We start from the raw sequence: 22,316 nt of genomic DNA, 5'->3' as shown, positions 1-22,316 counted from the left end.
ACAAACTTTTTCATTCACTGCAACCTTTGTGAGTGCCAAGTTATATCTACATCTATTTCGTTTCCCATCATCTACAGTGCCTTTACGTAAATTTATTTTATTGGGATTTGATTTCATTTGATATAGCAACACAAAGTGGCAAGTATTTGTGAAGTGTAAAGGAAATTATACATGGTCTTCTAATTATTTTAAAAATATAAATTTGAAAATTGTGACATGCATTTGTATTCATCTCCCTGTAATCTGACAGAGCACTGTTCTATCCATCATCCAAAAATGGAAGGCGTATTGCACAACTACAAACCCACCAAGACATGTCCGTCCATCTAAACGGACATCCCAAGCAAGGAGAACACTTATAAGACAAGCAGCCAAGAGGTCCATGGTCACTGTGGAGAAGCTACAGAGATCCACAGCTCAGGTGTGAGAATCTGTTCACAGGACAACTATTAGTCATTTACTCCAGAAATCTGGAACAATGGCAAGGAGAAAGCCATTTTTGAAAGCAACCCATAAGAAGTCCCATTTGCAGTTAGCAAACACCCACCTAGGGGTTACAGCTAGCATGTGGAATAAGGTGCTCTGGTTAGATGAAACCAAAGTAGAACTTTTTGGGCAAAGTGTAAAACGCTATGTGTGAAGTATAACACTGCACATCACCCTGAAAACACCATCCCCACCTTCAAGCATAGTGGTGGCAGCATCATCCTGTGGGGATGCTTGTCTTCAGCAAGGACAGGGAAGATGTATGGAGCTAAATACACAGCAATCCTGGAGGAAAACCTGTTAAAGGATGCATAAGACTTGGGGCTGGGGAGTAGGTTCACCTTCCAGCAGGACAGTGACCTAAACATACTACCAGAGCTACAATGGAATGGTTTAGATGAAAGCAAATTCATGTGTGTGAATGGCCCAGTCACAGTCCAGACCTAAAGCCCTTTGAGAATCTGTGAAACACTTGAAAATTGCTGTTCACAGACGCCTCCATCCACTCTCTAAGCTACAGCTAGTGTGCAAAGAAGATTGGGTAAAAATGTCAGCTTCTAGATGTGCAAATCTGGTAGAGACAGACCCCAAAAGACTTACAGCAGTAATTGCAGCGAAAGGTGGTCCTACAAAATATTGACTCAGAGGGGCTGAATAGAAATGCACGTCACAGTTTTCAGATTTAGATTTTTAAAATAATTAAAAGACCAGGTATAATTTCCTTTACACTTCACAAATACTTGCTACTTTGTGTTAGCATAGCACATAAAATCCAAATAAACATTTAATTTTGTAGGTGTAACGTGAAAAAATGTGGAAAAGTTCATGGGTTATGAATACTTTTCAGGGCCCTGTATCTGATATGCCTCTCTCAGAATGGAGCTGTGGCCGCTTATTGGCAACACTGCTTCATTGTTTTTCTATGGGAGTTCCTGAGATTACAGGGTCTCCGTGTGGTCACACTCCTACCTATCTCTAAGTGATCACCTATCTATTGGATATTTAATAATCCTTTAGTGAGTGTATATACTCTAAACGAGAGTGTTTTAGGGGCAAGACCCCATAATAGTACAGAAGTATACATAAGAGTAAAATCAGACATGAGATTATGTCTGCAAATCTGCAGCAAAATTCACGTTACATGAGATTTAAAACACACATTTTCTTGCTGATTTGTTCCGAATTTCACCCTATGTATTGTGGGGGGTGAATTTTAGTGAAAAATCAGAAGCAATCAGAACGGACATGAACGGGATTATCACCTCCATAGCACACCCTGAAATCTGCTTCACGTATATATGATTTTATTCTACATTTACCCAAAATGAACCTATGAAACAACTTGAGCATTACCCTAGAGCAAACCAAAGGCCAAAGCATCAATACCTGAACTCCAGATCACCACTCATTTAGGTGAGTAAAAGATGAGTGTACGGCCTGAGTAGGGCATCACGGAAGCCTTGGGGTACAGTAATCATGATTAGGCTGGGAGACGGGTTAAGTAGAGGAAATTACCCTGGGAGGGTGTAACGACAAAGTGGTGCATAGTAGTCATCACTGAACCTCTACTGTCTATGATAAAACTGAGAAATCTTGAGCTGATATTCTCATATTTTAATGGCGTTTTTTCTAATAGATTGAAAACTGATGCACATGTATGTCATTTTGTTATCTGCTCCGTTACGAATCCTAAAATCCCACAAGTGTGAGGGAAACCATCTGATGCCTCACCACAATTACCATGTTTACAGTGCTGGCCAAAAGTATTGGCACCCCTGCAAGTCTGTCAGATAATACTCAGTTTCTTCTTGAAAATGATTGCAATCACAAATTCTTAGGTATTATTCTCTTCATTTAATTTGCTTGCAAGGAAAAAACACAAACGAGAATGAAGCAAAAATCAAATCATTGATCATTTCACACAACACTCCAAAAAAGGGCCGGACAAAAGTATTAGCACCCTCAGCCTAATACTTGGTTGCACAACTTTTAGCCAAAATAACTGCGAACAACCGCTTCCGGTAACCATCAATGAGTTTCTTACAATGCTCTGCTGGAATTGTAGACCATTCTTCTTTGGCAAACTGCTCCAGGTCCCTGATATTTGAAGGGTGCCTTCTCCAAACTGCCATTTTGAGATCTCTCCACAGGTGTTCTATGGGATTCAGGTCTGGACTCATTGCTGGCCACCTTAGAAGTCTACAGTGCTTTCTCTCAAACCATTTTATAGTGCTTTTGGAAGTGTGTTTTGGGTCATTGTCCAGCTGGAAGACCCATGACCTCTGAGGGAGACCCAGCTTTCTCACACTGGGCCCTACATTATGCTGCAAAATTTGTTGGTAGTCTTCAGACTTCATAATGCCATGCACACGGTCAAGCAGTCCAGTGCCAGAGGCAGTAAAGCAACCCCAAAACATCAGGGAACCTCCGCCATGTTTGACTGTAGGGACCGTGTTCTTTTCTTTGAATGGCTCTTTTTTTTTTCTGTACACTCTATGTTGATGCTTTTTCCCAAAAAGCTCTACTTTTGTCTCATCTGACCAGAGAACATTCTTCCAAAACGTTTTAGGCTTTCTCAGGTAAGTTTTGGCAAACTCCAGCCTGGCTTTTTTATGTCTCGGGGTAAGAAGTGGGGTCTTCCTGGGTATCCTACCATACAGTCCCTTTTCATTCAGACGCCGACGGATAGTACGGGTTGACACGGTTGTACCCTCGGACTGCAGGGCAGCTTGAACTTGTTTGGATGTTAGTCGAGGTTCTTTATCCACCATCCGCACAATCTTGCGTTGAAATCTCTTGTCAATTTTTCTTTTCCGTCCACATCTAGGGAGGTTAGCCACAGTGCCATGGGCTTTAAACTTCTTGATGACACTGCGCAAGGAAGACACAGGAACATTCAGGTCTTTGAAGAGGGACTTGTAGCCTTGAGATTGCTCATGCTTCCTCACAATTTGGTTTCTCAAGTCCTCAGACAGTTCTTTGGTCTTCTTTCTTTTCTCCATGCTCAATGTGGTACACACAAGGACACAGGACAGAGGTTGAGTCAACTTTAATCCATGTTAACTGGCTGCAAGTGTGATTTAGTTATTGCTAACACCTGTTAGGTGCCACAGGTAAGTTACAGGTGCTGTTAATTACACGAATTAGAGAAGCATCACATGATTTTTCAAACAGTGCCAATACTTTTGTCCACCCCCTTTTTTAGGTTTGGTGTGGAATTATATCCAATTTGGCTTTAGGACAATTCTTTTTGTGTTTTTTTCATTGAAGACAAATTAAATGAAGAGAATAATACCAAAGAATTTGTGATTGCAATCATTTTCAGGAAGAAACTGAGTATTATCTGACAGAATTGCAGGGGTGCCAATACTTTTGGCCAGCACTGTATGTATATGAAGGTCTTAAGAGATTATATCTGCCGAATAATTGCTTCACTGAATGACAATGGGTGTTGTCTGAAACAATTATATTAAAGAAAAGACTATTGTCACAAGTGGAAAATTCTTATTAGGGTCTATACATATTTGCACCTTAGACCAATCTTTAGACTTTCACAAAAGATTCAAAATATTTCAAGACAACAAACGGTCTTAAAAGGGATTCTCCTGTGAAAAAAGTTATCACTTATCTGCAGGATAGGTGACAACTTGCCAGTCGGTGGTGGCCTGACTGTTGGGACATGCACCGATCAGCAGAGTTTTTATCCCATACCAAGAATGTTGATCCACGGTACAAAGTGGATCAGCAGATCAGACACCCGAGGGCCACTCCATTCATTTTCCATGGGACTGCCGGAAAAGTCTAGCAAAGTGCTCAACAGCCTCACAGAGAATGAATGGAGTGGAGGTGTCACATGAACACTGCTGCTTCATTCTAATGGGGCTAAAGGTGGCCCGATCTGCTGATTGATGGGGGTCCCAGCAGTTAGATCCCCTCAGATCAACAAGTTATCATGTGGACAGGTAATATCTTGCTTAAACTGGACAACCCTTTTAAAAAAAAAAAAGCACTTTTTTATCTACAGACGTTATGTATCACAGTACATCACAGTGCAGACTGTACAATGAGTACTGTTCTTCATAAAAATGTATGCAAACAGCATCTCCCAATCTGATGATCCAAATCACCAAAGACATCATTGTCTCCCTATATAAACATATACCCATTATATCCAGTATACTAACAATGACAGAAGAGGGTAAAATGAACACATCTCCATATAAGTCCTACAAAAAGGGTGATTTTCTCTCATCAGAAGACAAAGGTCCCCTGTGGGATCTCGTTCTTGCTATACCCATGAACTGTACGTAATATTAGTAGAAAATTATTAGGCATACTACAGTATTAAATGACAAGCGACAGACTCTGGGGTCCAGCACTGCATGAGGCAGCCTCATCATAGGGATGTGCACTGCAGAAAAAGCTTTAAAACTGCACGACAACTGGAAATTAGGAAAATGCTCAGTTTTCAGCAGCAGCTAATGTGCCAATCTAGCGTACAGTCAGAAATGAGTCTTTACATTATATTGGGTTAATTGCTACAATAAAAGGTGGTCAGCACTTGAGCCCCCTTCTCTTAGCCAGTGCAGAGAGCTTGGCACAGCAATGTATCATGTGGTCTCTCAGACTTAGGCTGCACATACCCCTTAGATAGAAGTCGCCCAGCTCCCATACACATGCGCCTCAGGCTGCAAGTGAAGGAGGGGAGATGCTGCTGCTCAACGTCTCTTATATACCACTAGATGGTGGCCCGATTCTAACGCATCGGGTATTCTAGAATATGTATGAGGCCGACCGGGCGCAATCAGCAGAGCGGTGTTTAAATTTGGCGCCAAAAATCGCTGATTAGTCGCGACAGCGACCAATCAGCAGAGTGTTGTTTAAATTTGGCGCCAATCTCGCAGAGCAGTGTTTAAATTTGGCGCCAATCTCGCTGATTGGTCGCGGTCGGCCGGAGGCCGCGACCAATCAGCAGAGTGTTGTTTAAATGTAGCGCCAATAGTGCTGATTGGTCGCGGGCGTCGACCGCGACCAATCAGCGTCGTATTAGTGAGGACCGGGGAGCGGCGCTGCTTGTGCGGCTACTTCCGCTGCGAGCAGCTGGGAGATGAGCGGCTGCTCGCAGCAGAAGCATCCTGACAGGCGGCGCTGCTCCCCGGTCCTCCGTTCACACTTGCCGTCGGGAGATCAGCGGCCCCAGCCGCTGATCTCCCGACGTTAGCAGCATGGAGGTCAGCGGCGCCGGTCGGGGTAGTTCTGCTGCTAGCGCCGCTCATCTCCCCGCTGCATTGCCGCTGACATCCGTGCGGCAGATGAGCCGCTAACGGCCCCATCTTTTTTCTGAAATCCCACGTCGCTGATTGGCTGCAGCCGGACCAATGAGCGACGCGGGATTTCCTGGACAGACAGCGGCCGGACCAATGAGAGACGCAGGATTTCCTGGACAGACAGACAGACGGGATAAGACAATTATATATATAGATGAAAAATAAAGGATCGGACAAAAATATGCCAATACCTCTTTCCTCTTGAAGAGTTGGGAGGCCCCAATACTCATGACATGGTCAGATGGCCCCGCCAAAATCTGAGACTTTTCTCTAATCTGTATGGTGGTCTTAACCCTTTAAAGCTGCAGGGTAAATATGTATGAAACTAGATGGTGGCCCGATTCTAACGCATCGGGTATTCTAGAATATGTATGCGGCCGATAGGACGCAATCAGCAGAGCGTTGTTTAAATTTGGCGCCAAAATCGCTGATTGATCGCGGCCGGCAACCGCGACTAATCAGCAAAACTGTGTTTAAATTTGGCAGCAATATCGGTGATTGGTCGCGGGTGGCGGCCGCGACCAATCAGCGAACTGTGTTAGTGAGGACCGGAGAGCTTGTTTAAATTTGGCCCTAAAATCGCTGATTAGTCGCGACCGATCAGCAAAACGGTGTTTAAATTTGCTGCCAATATCTCTGATTGGTCGCGGCAGCCCGCGAACAATCAGCGAATAGTATTACTGAGGACCGGGGAGCGGCGCTGCCTGTGCGGCTACTTCCGCTGCGAGAAGCCGGGAGATGAGCGGCTGCTCGCAGCAGAAGTATCCCGACCGGCGGCACCGCTCCCCGGTCCTCCATTCACACTTGCTATCGGGAGATCATAGGGACAAGCTGCTGATCTCCCGACGTTAGCCGCATGGAGGTCAGCGGCGCCGCCTGTTGGGGTACTTGTGCTGCCAGCAGCGGGGAGATGAGCGGCTAGCGCTGGTCATCTCCCTGCTGCATCGCCGCTGACCTCGGTCCGGCAGATGAGCCGCTAACGGCCGCCATCTTTTTCTGAAATCCCACGTCGCTAATTGGCCGCGGCCGGACCAATCAGCGACGCGGGATTTCCTGGACAGACAGACAGACAGATGGGATAAGACGATTATATATATATAGATGGCAGCCAATACAGGTTATTACTGGGTCGTCCACCTTTGGGGACATTTTCTTTCCAACTTAAATGCATGTATGTGGAGCTAAAAATCATTTTTTGCAATTGGGTTTCATGACCTGCTTACTAATACCTAGTTTTCGACCCCAGCGCTGTATACATGAGTAGTAATAATTCTGGAAGTACACCAAGCACAGATCTTCAGAATTATAAAGGCAGCCGCCTGGATATTCAAGGCTGTGACTGCCCCCTTCCTCTAAGCATAAGGCAGCATTTCCTACTGATGGCATCTGCATATATATTCATTCTGGTTAAAGAACAGGAGATCCTTTGCTAATTAAAACATAATGGGAGAAGAAGCGGAGATATCATGGGACATAGGTTCTTACCTAAGAGTCTAGGTGAAGCACACGTTACCACATCTATGTCTACTGCACAGTGTATTCACAACTCCACTGTTCTCATACTACATTGGGTTACAGGGCAATCCTACATGCAATGGATGTAAAGAGCAAGTCACCGTTTTGATGCTTTAGATGTGCTCATGTTCTAAGCTAGTCTGACTTTAGATAAGGGTTACTGACCTAATCAGCCCTGTGCATAAGATCACTATTGAACTCACACCCATTGAATGCATCCTTAGGCATGTGATAACATGCCATGTGTAGCCCCTAAAAAAGCCATAGCCAGAAAGTTGTATAGGACACCAACTGTCGCATACAGAGTTTGGGAATAAAGCTATCTGGCTCATTGCCATGGAAAAATATCTATATAAAAAGGAGAGGAGAGAAAAAAAAACAACGACATGGTCCATGTTGTTGGATGGGTCAGGTCTAGCACCGGCTGCTCGGACTAGAGAAAGCATCTTGCGACTAAGCATGTTTTGTTCTTTGATTTATCACTTATATATGGGCTTCATAAATATCAGTACAGTGCTGTATACTGTAGAAGGAATACCTGAATTTGCAATGTACCCATTACAATGTCTGCTTTAATTGGCCATCAGATAATACAGTATTCCTTATTACTCAGAACAAAGTTCACATGTCGTAGACTTGTCTCAGATATGCGGTATGGATTCCGCACCACGGCTCTGCAGTAATTTACAGTAGAATAGAAGTAAATGGGTTCTTCAACATCCCAGTCACACTTTGTGGAAAATAATGTGCATGAAAATGAAGGCAAGGTGTGGAGATATAATACTCATTGTTAGGCAGATTTTCCCCCTACTCAGTGCTTAGTTATATAGAGAGAAATCTGCAGCCTGATCCACAATGAAATCTGCAAGTAACACATGCCTTAGGGCCTAAGCACGCGTTGCAGCTTGTTGCGATTTTTGATCACGTTTATTCTGCGCTGATTTGATACAAAAACAGAAGGGTTTCTTGATGCCAGCAAAGTGAATGAGAATCCTGAAGTCTTATACACACATTGTTTATTTTTTACTTGCAGATATAAATCTGCAGCATGTCAGTTCTTTCAGAGTTTTTGCTGCAGACTTCACCCATACTAATGAGTGGGGAAAAATCTGCACCAAAAATGCATCAAAAACAAGGCAATAATACACCTATTTTATGATGCATTTTTGCTGCCAAAAGATGCAGAAATTTCTGCCCCAAATACTTAACATGAGTACATAAACTTGGTCTCTAATCCCATAATACAGGGAGACACTCAATTCCAGGGAGAGAATACACACACATTCATAAGAAATAAGCCAGCAAGTAGGAAACATGGAGTCACTACTAATAGTCAACTGAGCAATTCATTATTTCATCAGGATCATACAGCTTGTGTCAACCTCATGATACGCTTTTCTTACCAATAGCCTTTAAGATGTCACTGGGGATGTTGTTTCCTGACAGCTCCATCTTCAGTATGGTTCTATTACTCTGAAGACAATCATGAAGGGCACGTCCTCCCAGGAGACCAATATTATTCCATCGCAAGTCTGTGGAGAGCAATATCAATGTAGCAAAGACTGTCTTATTATCTGGCTGTAGAGTACATAGGAGTATTAGGATTAGTCTTATGACTGTGTATGTCTGCATTAGCCATGATACAGATCTACATATAGGGCCGCCAGTCTTCTGCTTGGCTTCAATCAGATATAAGACTGAATGTTGCATCAGGCTATCCCTCACATGTCACCACGTGCCTTATCAGGAGGACCATCTGCTAACATTGGCAAGTAATTGACTACCTTGAAGCTTATGTACTCCATACCTAATTCTCGTAGCGTGAGGTTCTGTTTCAGGGCTGTGGACAATTCTTCCGCCCCTTTATGGTTGATCTGGTTGTTTCGGAGATCTAATCTTTGAAGAGTTTGGTTACAGCTAAGTCCATCGCACAAAAGGGAGAATCCATCTTCCCACATGCCGAGGTTGTTCCACTCCAACGTCAGACTGGAGTAAATGGCATTTATTAAAAAACATCCTGCAGTAGACCTGGTCTGTCTACGTAATGATAACCTGTAGAATTGTGCATACTGGTTCCTGTACATTATGCAGCAGACAAACCCTGTAATGTGCACTTAGCGTTCCATAAATAAGTAGTACATGTGAACTTATAAAACCTTGTAATGAATCTTATTTCTGCATCTCATCATTTCCTGTCTGAAGCATAAAAGGTTCTCGCTCTAGTGATATAATAATGATGTCAGGACTACAATGACACTACCGTTAGATAAGAGACAGAAGCAGGACATCACAGACCTGGTTACAGAGGTGTTGTGTCTCAAGAGCTTCCCCAATGCTTCTGCACCTTCACCACGCAGATTATTACCCTGGAAGAATACAGATGGTCTTACACCACAAAGCCACCAAAAAACTCAGGAGAGTCAAATAAAATCACACTGACCTTCAGGTCCAGGTACTTAGCTACAGCATTATTGCGGAGGCCTTGCAAAATAAGTTTTAAACCTGTGAAAACATAAAAGGATTATCCATAATGTGTGCATTAGTGTGCATACCATTGGCATTGTTGGGCACTTACCATCTTCGCTGAGCATGCAATCACTGAGGACGACATGTGAGAAGGTAACATCATTCTGCAGGAGGAGACCCAGGACCTGGCAGGACTCCATGGAGAGATTCTGGGTGGACAAATCCAGTTTCCCTTGTCCACAAGACTCTTTCATCTTCTGTAATTCCTTCAGTACTGCATCTTGGGGCTCTGCCCCCTTCTCCTGGCACAGCATGATATATAACCGTTTCAGTTCATCCATCACTTGCGTGCGAACAGAATATTTCGTCAGGGCTCAAACGCTTCCACCTATAGAAAAACCAAGCAGACCACGCATGACCAGTACATGAAGATGCACACTATATGTGACATAATCGGAGTACACACTGTGATGCACAGACTCGCCGCGGGCCTCTTGATCCAAACTTGAGAACCCTATACATGTCTAGGAGGCTATCAAGTTTGGGTCAAGACATTAGCAGCCAGTACCCACAGCATGACATACGGATGTGTGAATGCTGCACTAGTAGGATTTCCTGCAGATTTTAAATAAATGCATCACGGGATAAAATCCGCATTGATTTTTTTATGCAAAAAGTGGATGAGATGGGGAGAAATCTCATCCACTTTGCTAATTTTTCAGCAAAAAGAATTTGCACCACTGTAATCATACCCTAAGTGAGTCAATATAAAGTGTAGGTCCACGTGCAGCAGGTTTTTCCGCTGCAAAATCCGCATGGAATACATATGGATATATGCTGCAGCATTGACAATGGACACAAAAAGCCCTTTTATCTATTTATTATGAAAGATAATCTTTAATAGTCATATTTGACAAATATAACATGCATAAAGTGCCCATAAAAAGTGACCTAGTGCAGGCAGAAATATACATTCATCATGATTAATTTTTCCTATTTTCACACCTTCTTACTGAAGACGATAATCTTTCACTACTTGATATATAATATATAGGTGTGAACTTGAACAAAAACAGCCTATACATAATAGGTCACTAATCTTAAAAACAGCAGGAGAAGGTTATTGTAGGTGGGACTTATGAATACATATCTATTATTTCCCAAACTCCAACAATATACCACATACATGTCAAGGGCTCAACCCTATATATGGAGTCCTTAATCAGATGCTTTACACATATTACAGTATGATATTCACAAGGTTAACAGTGCTAATCCCCCTCACAGTTTGAGTTTATATAATAAGCTGATACTCCATTCCAAAATACTTTTTCAAGACAATAACATGATCAAAGATAGGACTTATCTGAAATATGTATTTAGGTTGCCCCCATCATTCCTCCAAACTCCTCAACGCGTTTCCCCGTTGTTTAGTGGTTCATCAGGAGAAGATCATCCTGCAGAGAGCTCTATCTTTGATCATGTTATTGTCTTGAAAAAGTATTTTGGAATGGAGTATCAGCTTATTATATAAACTCAAACTGTGAGGGGGATTAGCACTGTTAACCTTGTGAATATCATACTGTAATATGTGTAAAGCATCTGATTAAGGACTCCATTTATAGGGTTGAGCCCTTGACATGTATGTGGTATATTGATGCAGTTTGGGAAATAATAGATATGTATTCATAAGTCCCACCTACAATAACCTTCTCCTGCTGTTTTTAAGATTAGTGACCTATTATGTATAGGCTGTTTTTGTTCAAGTTCACACCTATATATTATATATCAAGTAGTGAAAGATTATCGTCTTCAGTAAGGTGTGAAAATAGGAAAAATTAATCATGATGAATGTATATTTCTGCCTGCACTAGGTCACTTTATATGGGCACTTTACGTTATATTTGTCAAATATGACTATTAAAGATTATCTTTCATAATAAATAGATAAAAGGGCTTTTTGTGTTAGTTGGTAAAAGATATTCCCTTTATATATGGAATCAAGACTTTGTGATCTTAAGCATTGACAATGGTGAAAATTCGCAGCGTATCAGTGATGGTTATATATTACAGCCATTTGCCAGCTACAGTGATCCAGTGCAGATGTGACCTGAGCACAGTCACAGGTAAGTGTCATAACTGTGTGCAGTATGAAGGGGCTCTGGGGAATTGTATGAAATGCGTATCTGTCAGAAAGCCATTTAGTGACATCTGCTCATCCTAATATGACTATTTTAATTGGAGCAAATTATATCTGGATCCGTTTCTTCTCCAGTTTATTTACGGCCAAGGAACATGGAGAGGCGAGGCTGCAGAATCATGGTCCCTTCTGTAATGAGGTCAGTGGTAGATGGGCTTATACATTTTTGATTTAAAAAAAAAAATCATGTTTTTAAGGGTGTAGCTCATTTATTCATTAATTGAGGAGAGATGATGCATATGGGTGTACTGTATGTAATGACCAATGAGCAAACTGTTCCCCCAAACTGGCAATAGGCAGGTCGCTGCCCTGACAACTCTGACTTCTAACACTAACCCCAACCCTGCACTCACCATAACAACTCCGCCGTGCACTAAGGCACGTACCGGAGCGCCGCCGCGCCAAGTGCCCAGGTACCGGAGCGCCGCCGTGCCAAGTGCCCAGGTACCGGAGCGCCACCGTGCCAAGGTACCAGGGCGCCGCCGTGCCAAGTGCCCGGGTACCGGAGCGCCGCCGTGCCAAGTGCCCGGGCACCGGGGCGCTGCCGTGCCAAGTGCCCGGGCACCGGGGCGCTACCGTGCCAAGTGCCCAGGTACTGGGGCGCCGCCGTGCCAAGTGCCCAGGTACCAGAGCACCGCCGTGCCAAGTGCCCTTGTACTGGAGCGCCGCCATGCCAATTGCCCACATACTGGTGCCCTGCTATGCCATGTGACCAAGGCACATTGGGGTGTCCCATATTATATAACATGGCCAGGCTCAGATCATAGGATGCCAGGCGCTAAAGGCAGAGCAAGGCTTACCTGCTGTAGGCTCACATGCCCACCGACTCCCTTTCACTTCTATGGGGTTTGCTCATATGGCCATTGCATGGCTACGGACACTGCACTGCTAGTCATGTTGTGGCACGAGAAGACACAAGTGGTCATAAGACCCTACCCTACCTACACATAACCAGACAATGTGAACTGAGGTCTAAGATGGCAGACATACAAGAAACAGAGGCATGTTCACACTAGCAAAAAAGAAGCAAGACAAAAATATATCTCATACCCTACCATAATTATATATAAATGTAAAGCAAAATTGCATAATAAATATAGGGTACTTAGTGAACTATTTTTGATCAAAAAAAGTATACAAGCCGTCCCACCAGCGGCAAGGTGACCCTAAATTGGGACGGTACCTATACTGCCTATATTAAAAACCTTACTGTATATCAAAGTTGAAGTAATGCATATAAAAGGGTAGACAAATAGGACCGGGTCCCAACTCCAGACCACCTAGGCCCGTGGTAAGCTACATATATACCAATCAGCTCAACAAAGGGCATGCCACACCCTTAAATTGCACAGAATGCAAACAAGTCAAAAAACCAGACAATGTGAACCTACACATAGTATATAGTACCCATGCACTATATGGAAATAACACACCTGACAGCCACTTACCTGTACCTGCTATCGGTTTCTCCATGTACACACAACATGTAACCAGGAAGGCACTGAGTTCAATCTGTCAGACCCAAAGGACTACTACAGAGAGATTATGACTCCATTACCGGCGCCATTTTATCAACGCCGCCTAATAAAAACTAAGTAGCCTTTTATCTTCGGAAACATAGCCACCCTCGGTGATGTCACTAGAAGACCTGGAGACAGACTTCCGCGTTACACTGCGCACTCTTGTGTTTAGAATTCTGTTTGGAATCACCGCGGGAGATTTGATTGGTGGAGACTGCTATGATTGACAGGCCCATCCACCAATCAGCTGCTCGCTCAGCTCCGTGTTTAGATTAGGGGAGGAGAAGGGCTAAGCGGCAGATAGGAAGGATGGAGCGGGAAGAAGAGTCGGTGGAGTTTCGTAAGGCAAGTGTTACATTGCTTCACTGCTCATGGAGTTCTCTGCGTGGTGCTTCTGCATGTCCCGCTATGGATTGTGTGATCTTACACTGAATACTGCATACATAATGGCTTAGAAACTACCTATGGAACCAAGAGCAGACTGCCCCAGTTCCCCCATAGCAGTGACCCCCCCCCCCTGCGTCGCCCCCATAGCAGTGACCCCCCCCCTGCATCACCCCCATAGCAGTGACCCCCCCCTGCGTTGCCCCATAAGTGACCCCCCCCCTGCGTTGCCCCCATAGTGGTGACCCCCCCCCCCTGCGTCGCCCCCATAGCGGTGACCCCCCCCTTTGTGTCGCCCCCATAGCGGTGACCCCCCCGCCTGCGTTGCCCTATAGCAGTGACCCCCCCCCCCGCCTGCGTTGCCCCATAGCAGTGACCCCCCCCCGCCTGCGTCGCCCCCATAGCAGCAATGACCCCCCCCTGCGTCGCCCCCATAGCAGCAGTGCCCCCCCCCTGCGTCACCCCCCATAGCAGTGCCCCCCCCTGCGTCGCCCCCATAGCAGTGACCCCCCCTGCATCGCCCCCATAGCAGCAGTGACCCCCTGCGTCGCCTCCATAGCAGTAGTGACCCCCTGCGTCGCTTCCATAGCAGTAGTGACCCCCTGCGTCGCCTCCATAGCAGTAGTGACCCCCTGCGTCGCCTCCATAGCAGTAGTGACCCCCTGCGTCGCTTCCATAGCAGTAGTGACCCCCTGCATCGCCTCCATAGCAGTAGTGACCCCCTGCATCGCTTCCATAGCAGTAGTGACCCCCTGCATCGCCCCCATAGCAGCAGTGACCCCCTGCGTCGCCTCCATAGCAGTAGTGACCCCCTGCGTTGCCTCCATAGCAGTAGTGACCCCCTGCGTTGCTTCCATAGCAGTAGTGACCCCCTGCATCGCCTCCATAGCAGTAGTGACCCCCTGCGTCGCCTCCATAGCAGTAGCGACCCCCCTGCATTGCCCCCATAGCAGATGAACAAACAGTGGCCCACCATGTAGAGCTTAATGGACCACGGTATGTAGACAAAGTTGTCAAACCCTGGGCCGATAATTGCCTACTCACATATTTGATATATTGAAAAAGGAGAACAAATGAGTAATGTGGCATAAAGAGCATGATTTTATTAAATAGAAATTACATAGCAAGTACGAAACATCACATAAAAGAGGATATAAAGTGCATGGTGCCTAATATTGGGGGGTCACAAGGGTGACAGGGCAAACAAAATGTATAATCATATAAATATGTAAATAAGGGCGGTTGCACATACATAGAGGAGGTGGATATGGGAAATTTAGTATTATATTACATACAATATCAGTGCACAGTTGCATCAGATTATATGAGTAATCCCAATTGTTGCCCAGACCACCCCCCTATATCAGGATCAGGTATGCCACTCACCCACAACAGTGTCCAAAAAGCCCTCCAGTCCCTGGAACCTCCCAACAGAGGTAGAGATGATGGCGGCGTGCCCCGATGCGCGTTTCGCCGGTCTTTATCAAGAGGCGCATTCTTAGAGCGCCTACAGGACCTACTTATATATGCCCCTGACCCGTCATGTGATCCAAGGGTCAGGGGAGCTCATTGGAGTATGATGGCGCGTGCGCCCGGAACCACGTTGCACGCACCCAAGCCGTCATGTCCCGGGCGCGTGTCAGGGAGCGTGCCAAAAGACACGCCCCCAGAGGCGCTCCAGGGACATCGAGACAGCCGGGCACGGGGGAGCAAGGGAGAGCATCAAGAAGCAAAGAGCCATAATCACAGAAATGGTGAGAACCCAAGACTTTCGTTTAGGCCACGCGGAGCCAGGGTGTCCAAAGTGATGATCCATCTGGCCTCTTTTTGTGCTAGACATTGGTTAGCATTTCCACCCCGGGAGCCCAAGTGTACCACGTCTATGCCACGCACCTGCAGCGTGCGTGGGTCATGGTTATGAACTGCTTTGAAATGGCGTGGTAACGTTTTGAGCTCCTGGGGGTTCGTCAGTAGTGACCCCCTGCATTACCCCCCATAGCAGTAGTGACCCCCTGCATTACCCCCCATAGCAGTAGTGACCCCCTGCATTACCCCCCATAGCAGTAGTGACCCCCTGCATTACCCCCCATAGCAGTAGTGACCCCCTGCATTACCCCCCATAGCAGTAGTGACCCCCTGCATTACCCCCCATCGAGCTGCTGTCACGAGAAACTGGACCTTTAATGTGGGGACTCAAATGATTATTTCAACATGAAAAATGCTTTTATTCTGGAAAAGTGGTGACATCTAAACTGCCACATGGTGCCCACTAATGAAAAAGTTATGGCCCAACATAAAATACCAAACAAAACCGGCCCTGACAGGTCCCCTGTGGAAAAAGACATTAACACGTGGCTGTCTAGCTTGTAAACACTGCACTGAGGTACCAGTGCACTCCGGTGATGTCAGCCAGCTGTAGCACAGCGCTTACAAGCTCAATGGGAAAAGAGCTTGTAGGCTAGACAACAGCGGTGGTCGGTATCCTAGACGATAAACAAAACCAATGTTAATATCTTGAAAACTGCATATGTTTTTACAATAATATCAGTCTGTGATGCTGGAACGAATAACTCTGGCCTAAATAGGGGCTGGTCCTGACGGGGTTAAAGGCTACTCTTTCTCTTACAGAGCCTAGTCTCCAAACTGCTGCACATGCACCTGGAAGAAGAGAAAACTAAAAGTATGGACCGTACACCGCTCAGACACATCGGATAAATGGCAGCCGACATTACAGACAACCATTTCATCCGACCGTCGTATGGGAGTTAGAAAATATGAATGGTCAAGTTTTGGGTGTTTTTTGGACATTATCAGCTGAAACTACAAATGTATAGTGTGATGGTCTGACTATGTACTATAGGACAATCATCTGCACTGTTATACCTGTAAAGAATGGCTAAATAGTTGGGTAATGTAACATACCTGGCGGCGTCCTGGCATGGTGGTCCATCTCCCACTGTGCAAGAGCGCGCACTTGATCTCCAGTCCAGAATATCTCTCTGGATTCCCTCCATGCTGTCTGTTTGTGTCTGTTTCTGCTGCTTAAGGGCGGCGCCCGATCACTTCCTGCTTTTTTGTACCTGCTGTGGGTCACACCCCTTGTGCGTCCTCAGCCTATTGCTGTCTGTCACCTGGTATATAGCTCAGCTGCTCCAATCAATCCCTGCCTGAGCATAGTGTTTCATTCAGTGTGTGCTTGCACTCTGAAGGTGCCAGGTCCCGTTCTGTGTTCTCTTGTCTGCCTATCCTGGAGGCTGTATTTCTAGGCCTGTCTGAACACGCTCCTAGCCTGTTCCTCCCGCCTTCTAGGGGCCGATTACCTAGACCCGCTCCTGTATCTTGTCTGTCTTGTCTGAACACGCTCCTTGCCTGTTCGTCCCGCCTCTCTGGGGGCAGTATTCCCAGATCCGCTCCTGTATCCCGCTGCAGTGTCGGTCTCCTCCGTACACTCAGTTCCAGTCTGAACTCTCTCCTATCCTTTACCTGTTTTGCCTCTATGTCCGTTCCCTTCCTTTTTCTGCAGAGTCTGAACTCGTACTTAACTCCTGCTTGTTGTCTCTGTACTCCCGTTTGTGAGTTTGTGGTCCACTCGCTACTTCACTTCAAGTACCCTGTGGGTATCTGGCTCTGCCTTTCTCTTCCTGTCTGTTCTGTGTGAACAGCGCCCTGTCCCCCCTGCTCTGGCTCCTTTGCTCACCGCTCCGGCGGTTCTAGCCTGCTCTGGCTCCTTTGCTCACCGCTCCGGCGGTTCTAGCCTGCTCTGACTCCTTTGCTCACCGCTCCGGCGGTTCTAGCCTGCTCTGACTCCTTTGCTCACCGCTCCGGCGGTTCTAGCCTGCTCTGACTCCTTTGCTCACCGCTCCGGCGGTTCTAGCCTGCTCTGACTCCTTTGCTCACCGCTCCGGCGGTTCTAGCCTGCTCTGACTCCTTTGCTCACCGCTCCGGCGGTTCTAGCCTGCTCTGACTCCTTTGCTCACCGCTCCGGCGGTTCTAGCCTGCTCTGACTCCTTTGCTCACCGCTCCGGCGGTTCTAGCCTGCTCTGACTCCTTTGCTCACCGCTCCGGCGGTTCTAGCCTGCTCTGGGTCCTTTGCTCGCCGCTCCGGCAGTTCTAGCCTGCTCTGGGTCCTTTGCTCGCCGCTCCGGCAGCCTTGCTCCGCTCTGACCCTTTTGCTCACTGCTCCGGCAGCCTTGCTCCGCTCTGACCCTTTTGCTCACCGCTCCAGGTGGCCTCGTCCTGCTTTACTCTTGCTCACTGCTCCGGCAGTCTCGCTCAGCTCTGACCCTTTGCTCACCGCTCCTGGCGGCCTTGTCCTGCCCTGCTCTCGCTCACCTCTCTGGGCGGCCTCACTCTGCTGTGTTTGTCCGCCACATCTGTGGTTCTGTTCCTGAGTCCCAATGTGTACTGGGTCCTATCCCGCCAGTGTCCCTACCTGCTAGTGCCTCCCTGTCTGCACTCTAGCTGTGCTTGCCTGTACCCCTCTGCCTGTATTGTTCCTGAGTCCCAGTGTGTACTGGGTCCTATCCCGCCTGTGTTCCTACCTGCTAGTGCCTCCCTGTCTGCACTCTAGCTGTGCTTGCCTGTACCCCCCTGCCTGCATACCTGCCTGCCTGCATCCCAGTCGAGCCAGCCTATACCCACCAGTCTGTGTGCCAGCCTACCAGTCTGTTCCTGTATTCCCCTGTGTGGGTCAACAGCCGTGTCCGGGGTCTGTCCTGGAGTAGCACCTGGTCCCTCCTTGGTGCACTGGCGTCGTATGCCGTCGTGCGACCCTGGTCGGATCGGGTGAATACCTAGTTACGCCCCTCCAGGCATTCACTCTCCGGCACGGTCCAGTGGAATCGCACGCACACGCCGCTCAGCCCGGGCGTGTGCATTACAGGTAATTTGTTTGTGCAAAATAAACCCCACCATAACCCTAAGAAAAGGATCCAAGCTACAAAGCTACATCACAGAACGAAAAACTGCACGCTGTATCCAGTATTGCACAAATATTTATAAAGCCACGGAACGTCCTACACCTACAAAAAGATAATAATGTGTAACTTATTGATGCTGGGGAGGTATAGAGGGAAAATATACCGGAGGCCATGAAGGCTTCTTGCACATGTTGCGTTTTTTTTTTTTTTTTTTTATACACCGTTTTGTCATAAAACCTGAAGGATTTCCTAGTTACAGCAGTGAATGAGAATCCTTAGGCCACGGCCCCACTATCAGTATTTGGTCAGTATTTTTTTCTCAGGAGTGGGAGCCAAAGCCAGGAGTGGAACAATCAGAGAAAAGGTATAATAGAAACAAGTCACCTATTCTGCATTTATCACCCACTCCTGGTTTTCTCTCCCACTCCTGAGAAAAAATACTGACCGAATACTGATAGTGGGGCCGTGGTCTTAGTCTCATGCACACATTGCTTAAATTTTCCTTGCTGATTTAAATCTGCAGCACGTCAGTTTTTTTCAGCGTTTTTCCTGCAGATACTATGAATGGGGAAAATGCATTGAAAACGCATGTATTTTATGCTGTGCTTTTCTTGCCAACACATCAGTATTTGTAGCAAATGTTTCTTCTGCAAATACTGAACGTGTGCACATACCCTAATACTTGAAGGGGAGACATCCCCCTATATATGGTGGCAAACTACTAAGATAACTACCCCTAGATGTATAAATATATATGCATAATAATGACCCACATTAATTATGGAAGGCTTCTCATAATCACAGTAAATAAATAGAGAAAAAACAAAGCCACATATGGGACAGGAGCTGGAGGACTAGACTTATTATCCTGACCCTAAGGCTGTGTGCCCACGTAGCGTTTTTCAAGCGTTTATGCTGCGGAATTTCCGCAGCGGAAACGCTTGTTAAACGCTAGGTAATCCGCCCCCCCATGGTCCCCAATGGGATTCCGCAAGTTCTATGCACATGCTGCGGATTTTTCTGCAGCGTTTATGCTGCGTTCAAATATCCGCAGCATGTCATTTAATTTTGCGTTTCCGCAAGCGGAATTGCCTTAGTCCAATGCATAAAAAACGCAAGGCAATTCCGCATGTGGAAAACGCGTGATAAACGCGCGAAAAATGCGCGATAAACGCGTGCGGAATTCCGCATGCGTTTTTCCGGGAGAGGACTTGCAGAAATGAAGCAGAAATTTTCTGCTTCATAAATGCAACGTGGGCACATAGCTTAAATCTTACACCTTACCAAGGTGCAGGGGTGACAACCTAATCCTATAAAGCCTCTGCACTAAAGATGCCAGGAAAGTAGAGAAAAGGCAGCAGCATAATAATCCATTGCACAAGCCCCATATGATAAACAGTGACCCAATATTCCATACTGCAGCATGAGCAAACAGCGCCCAACACGCAGTACACACGACGCTTTATCAAGCCCTCTTTATACCCTGCCCCACACCTACCATGGACGTCTCAACACCAGCAAACCATTGATAACTATACAGCTAATTCTAATACCTAGCGGATACATAGGCGCCTACACTATAGGTTCCATACTGGTGACCAGAACCACATGATTGCTGTGCAGCAGGGAGGGGGACGGTGTTGGCCTGTGCTTCACTGTGCAGCCCATTGCCAGCAAATGGAATAATCATCTGAATGTAGCAGATCCTTTGCCATTTTGCCCAAGCACACAGGTTTGTTTGTTTTTTTTTTAATCCCTTTCCGTCATTCACCCTCCATACACTGCACGTGTCAGCTGAGATCTACAACTGGCCCAGATCTTTGAGGTTGTTTTCTCACAATGAGTTTTTTGTGAGTTTTGAAATATGTGACGGTGGCCATCTTTATCACATTTTCAGAGCATCCTTTTAAGTGCCGCTATCACTAATTACAAGTGCTTCTCACTAAATTAGAATATCATCAAAAAGTTAATTTATTTCAGTTCTTCAATACAAAAAGTGAAACTCATATATTATATAGAGTTATTACAAACAGAGTGATCTATTTCAAGTGTTTATTTCTGTTAATGTTGATGATTATGGCTTACAGCCAATGAAAACACAAAAGTCATTATCTCAGTAAATTAGAATACTTTAGAACAACAGATTCAAAAATGTTTTTAAAATCCGAAATGTTGGCCTACTGAAATGTATGTTCAGTAAATGCACTCAGTACTTGGTCGGGGCTCCTTTTGCATCAATTACTGCATCAATGCGGTGTGTCATGGAGGCGATCAGCCTGTGGCACTGCTGAGGAGTTATGGAAGCCCAGGTTGCTTTGATAGCAGCCTTCAGCTCGTCTGCATTGTTGGGTCTGGTGTCTCTCATCTTCCTCTTGACAATACCCCATAGATTCTCTATGGGGTTAAGGTCAGGCGAGTTTGCTGGCCAATCAAGCACAGTGATACTGTTGTTTAAACCAGATATTGGTACTTTTGGCAGTGTGAACAGGTGCCTAGTCCTGCTGGAGAATGACATTTCCATCTCCAAAAAGCTTGTCGGCAGAGGGAAGCATGAAGTGCTCTAAAATTTCCTGGTAGACGGCTGCGCTGACTTTGATCTTGATGAAACACAGTGGACCTACACCAGCAGATGACATGGTTCCCCAAACCATCACTGATTGTGGAAACTTCACACTAGACCTCAAGCAGCTTGGATTGTGGACTCTCCATTCTTCCTCCAGACTCTGGGACCTTGATTTCCAAATGAAATGCAAAATTTACTTTCATCTGAAAACAACACCTTGGACCACTGAGCAACAGTCCAGGTCTTTTTCTCCTTGGCCCAGGTAAGACGCTTCTGGCGCTGTCTATTGGTCATGAGTGGCTTGACACAAGGAATGGGACACTTGTAGCCCATGTCCTGGATATGTCTGTGTGTGGTGGCTCTTGAAGCAATGACTCCAGCAGCCGTCCACTCCTTGTGAATCTCCCCCACATTTTTGAATGGCTTTTTCTTAACAATCCTTTCAAGGCTGCGGTTATTCCGGTTGATTGTGCACCTTTTTCTACCACACCTTTTCCTTCCACTCAACTTTCCATTAATATGCTTGGATACAGCACTCTGTGAACAGCCAGCTTCTTTAGTAATGACCTTTTGTGTCTTACCCTCCTTGTGGAGTGTGTCAGTGACTGCCTTCTGGACATCTGTCAAGTCAGCAGTCTTCCCCACGATAGTGGAGCCTACTGAAACAGACTAAGGGACCTTTTTAAATGCGTAGGAAGCCTTTGCAGGTGTTTTTTATTAATTAATCTAATTGACTGAGATAATGACTTTTGTGTTTTCATTGGCTGTAAGCCATAATCATCAACATTAACAGAAATAAACCCTTGAAATAGATCACTCTGTTTGTAATGACTCTATATAATATGAGTTTCACTTTTCGTATTGAAGAACTGAAATAAATGAACCTATTGATGATATTCTAATTTAGTGAGATGCACCTGTATATCAAAGAGGTTA

The 22,316-nt window shown here is 45.8% G+C and overlaps 2 protein-coding genes across 2 annotated transcripts in view; one reads left to right on the top strand and one right to left on the bottom strand.

Annotated features, from left to right (window-relative positions):
• The window catches only part of LRRC45 (leucine rich repeat containing 45), a 41,369-nt gene extending 27,707 nt beyond the window's left edge, over positions 1 to 13,662 (bottom strand). Inside the window, exons 1-6 of the mRNA XM_073684144.1 lie at positions 13,443 to 13,662; positions 9,904 to 10,182; positions 9,769 to 9,830; positions 9,624 to 9,694; positions 9,136 to 9,314; positions 8,732 to 8,860 (exon numbers count right to left, since the gene is read on the bottom strand). Coding sequence (XP_073540245.1) covers positions 8,732 to 8,860; positions 9,136 to 9,314; positions 9,624 to 9,694; positions 9,769 to 9,830; positions 9,904 to 10,135 — 673 coding nt within the window. The 5' untranslated portion in view covers positions 10,136 to 10,182; positions 13,443 to 13,662. The remainder of the gene's footprint in view (positions 1 to 8,731; positions 8,861 to 9,135; positions 9,315 to 9,623; positions 9,695 to 9,768; positions 9,831 to 9,903; positions 10,183 to 13,442) is intronic.
• A 47-nt stretch (positions 13,663 to 13,709) lies between these two features.
• CENPX (centromere protein X) overlaps positions 13,710 to 22,316 on the top strand; it is a 29,543-nt gene continuing 20,936 nt past the window's right edge. Inside the window, exons 1-2 of the mRNA XM_073684145.1 lie at positions 13,710 to 13,859; positions 16,527 to 16,578. Of these exons, the coding sequence (XP_073540246.1) occupies positions 13,824 to 13,859; positions 16,527 to 16,578 (88 nt within the window). The 5' untranslated portion in view covers positions 13,710 to 13,823. The remainder of the gene's footprint in view (positions 13,860 to 16,526; positions 16,579 to 22,316) is intronic.

This window comes from Phyllobates terribilis, unplaced genomic scaffold, assembly GCF_046119375.1.
Source record: "Phyllobates terribilis strain yellow unplaced genomic scaffold, ASM4611937v1 Scaffold_5__5_contigs__length_657084704, whole genome shotgun sequence".
Taxonomy (NCBI): Eukaryota; Metazoa; Chordata; class Amphibia; order Anura; family Dendrobatidae; genus Phyllobates; species Phyllobates terribilis.
This window is presented reverse-complemented; position numbering and strand designations above follow the sequence as displayed.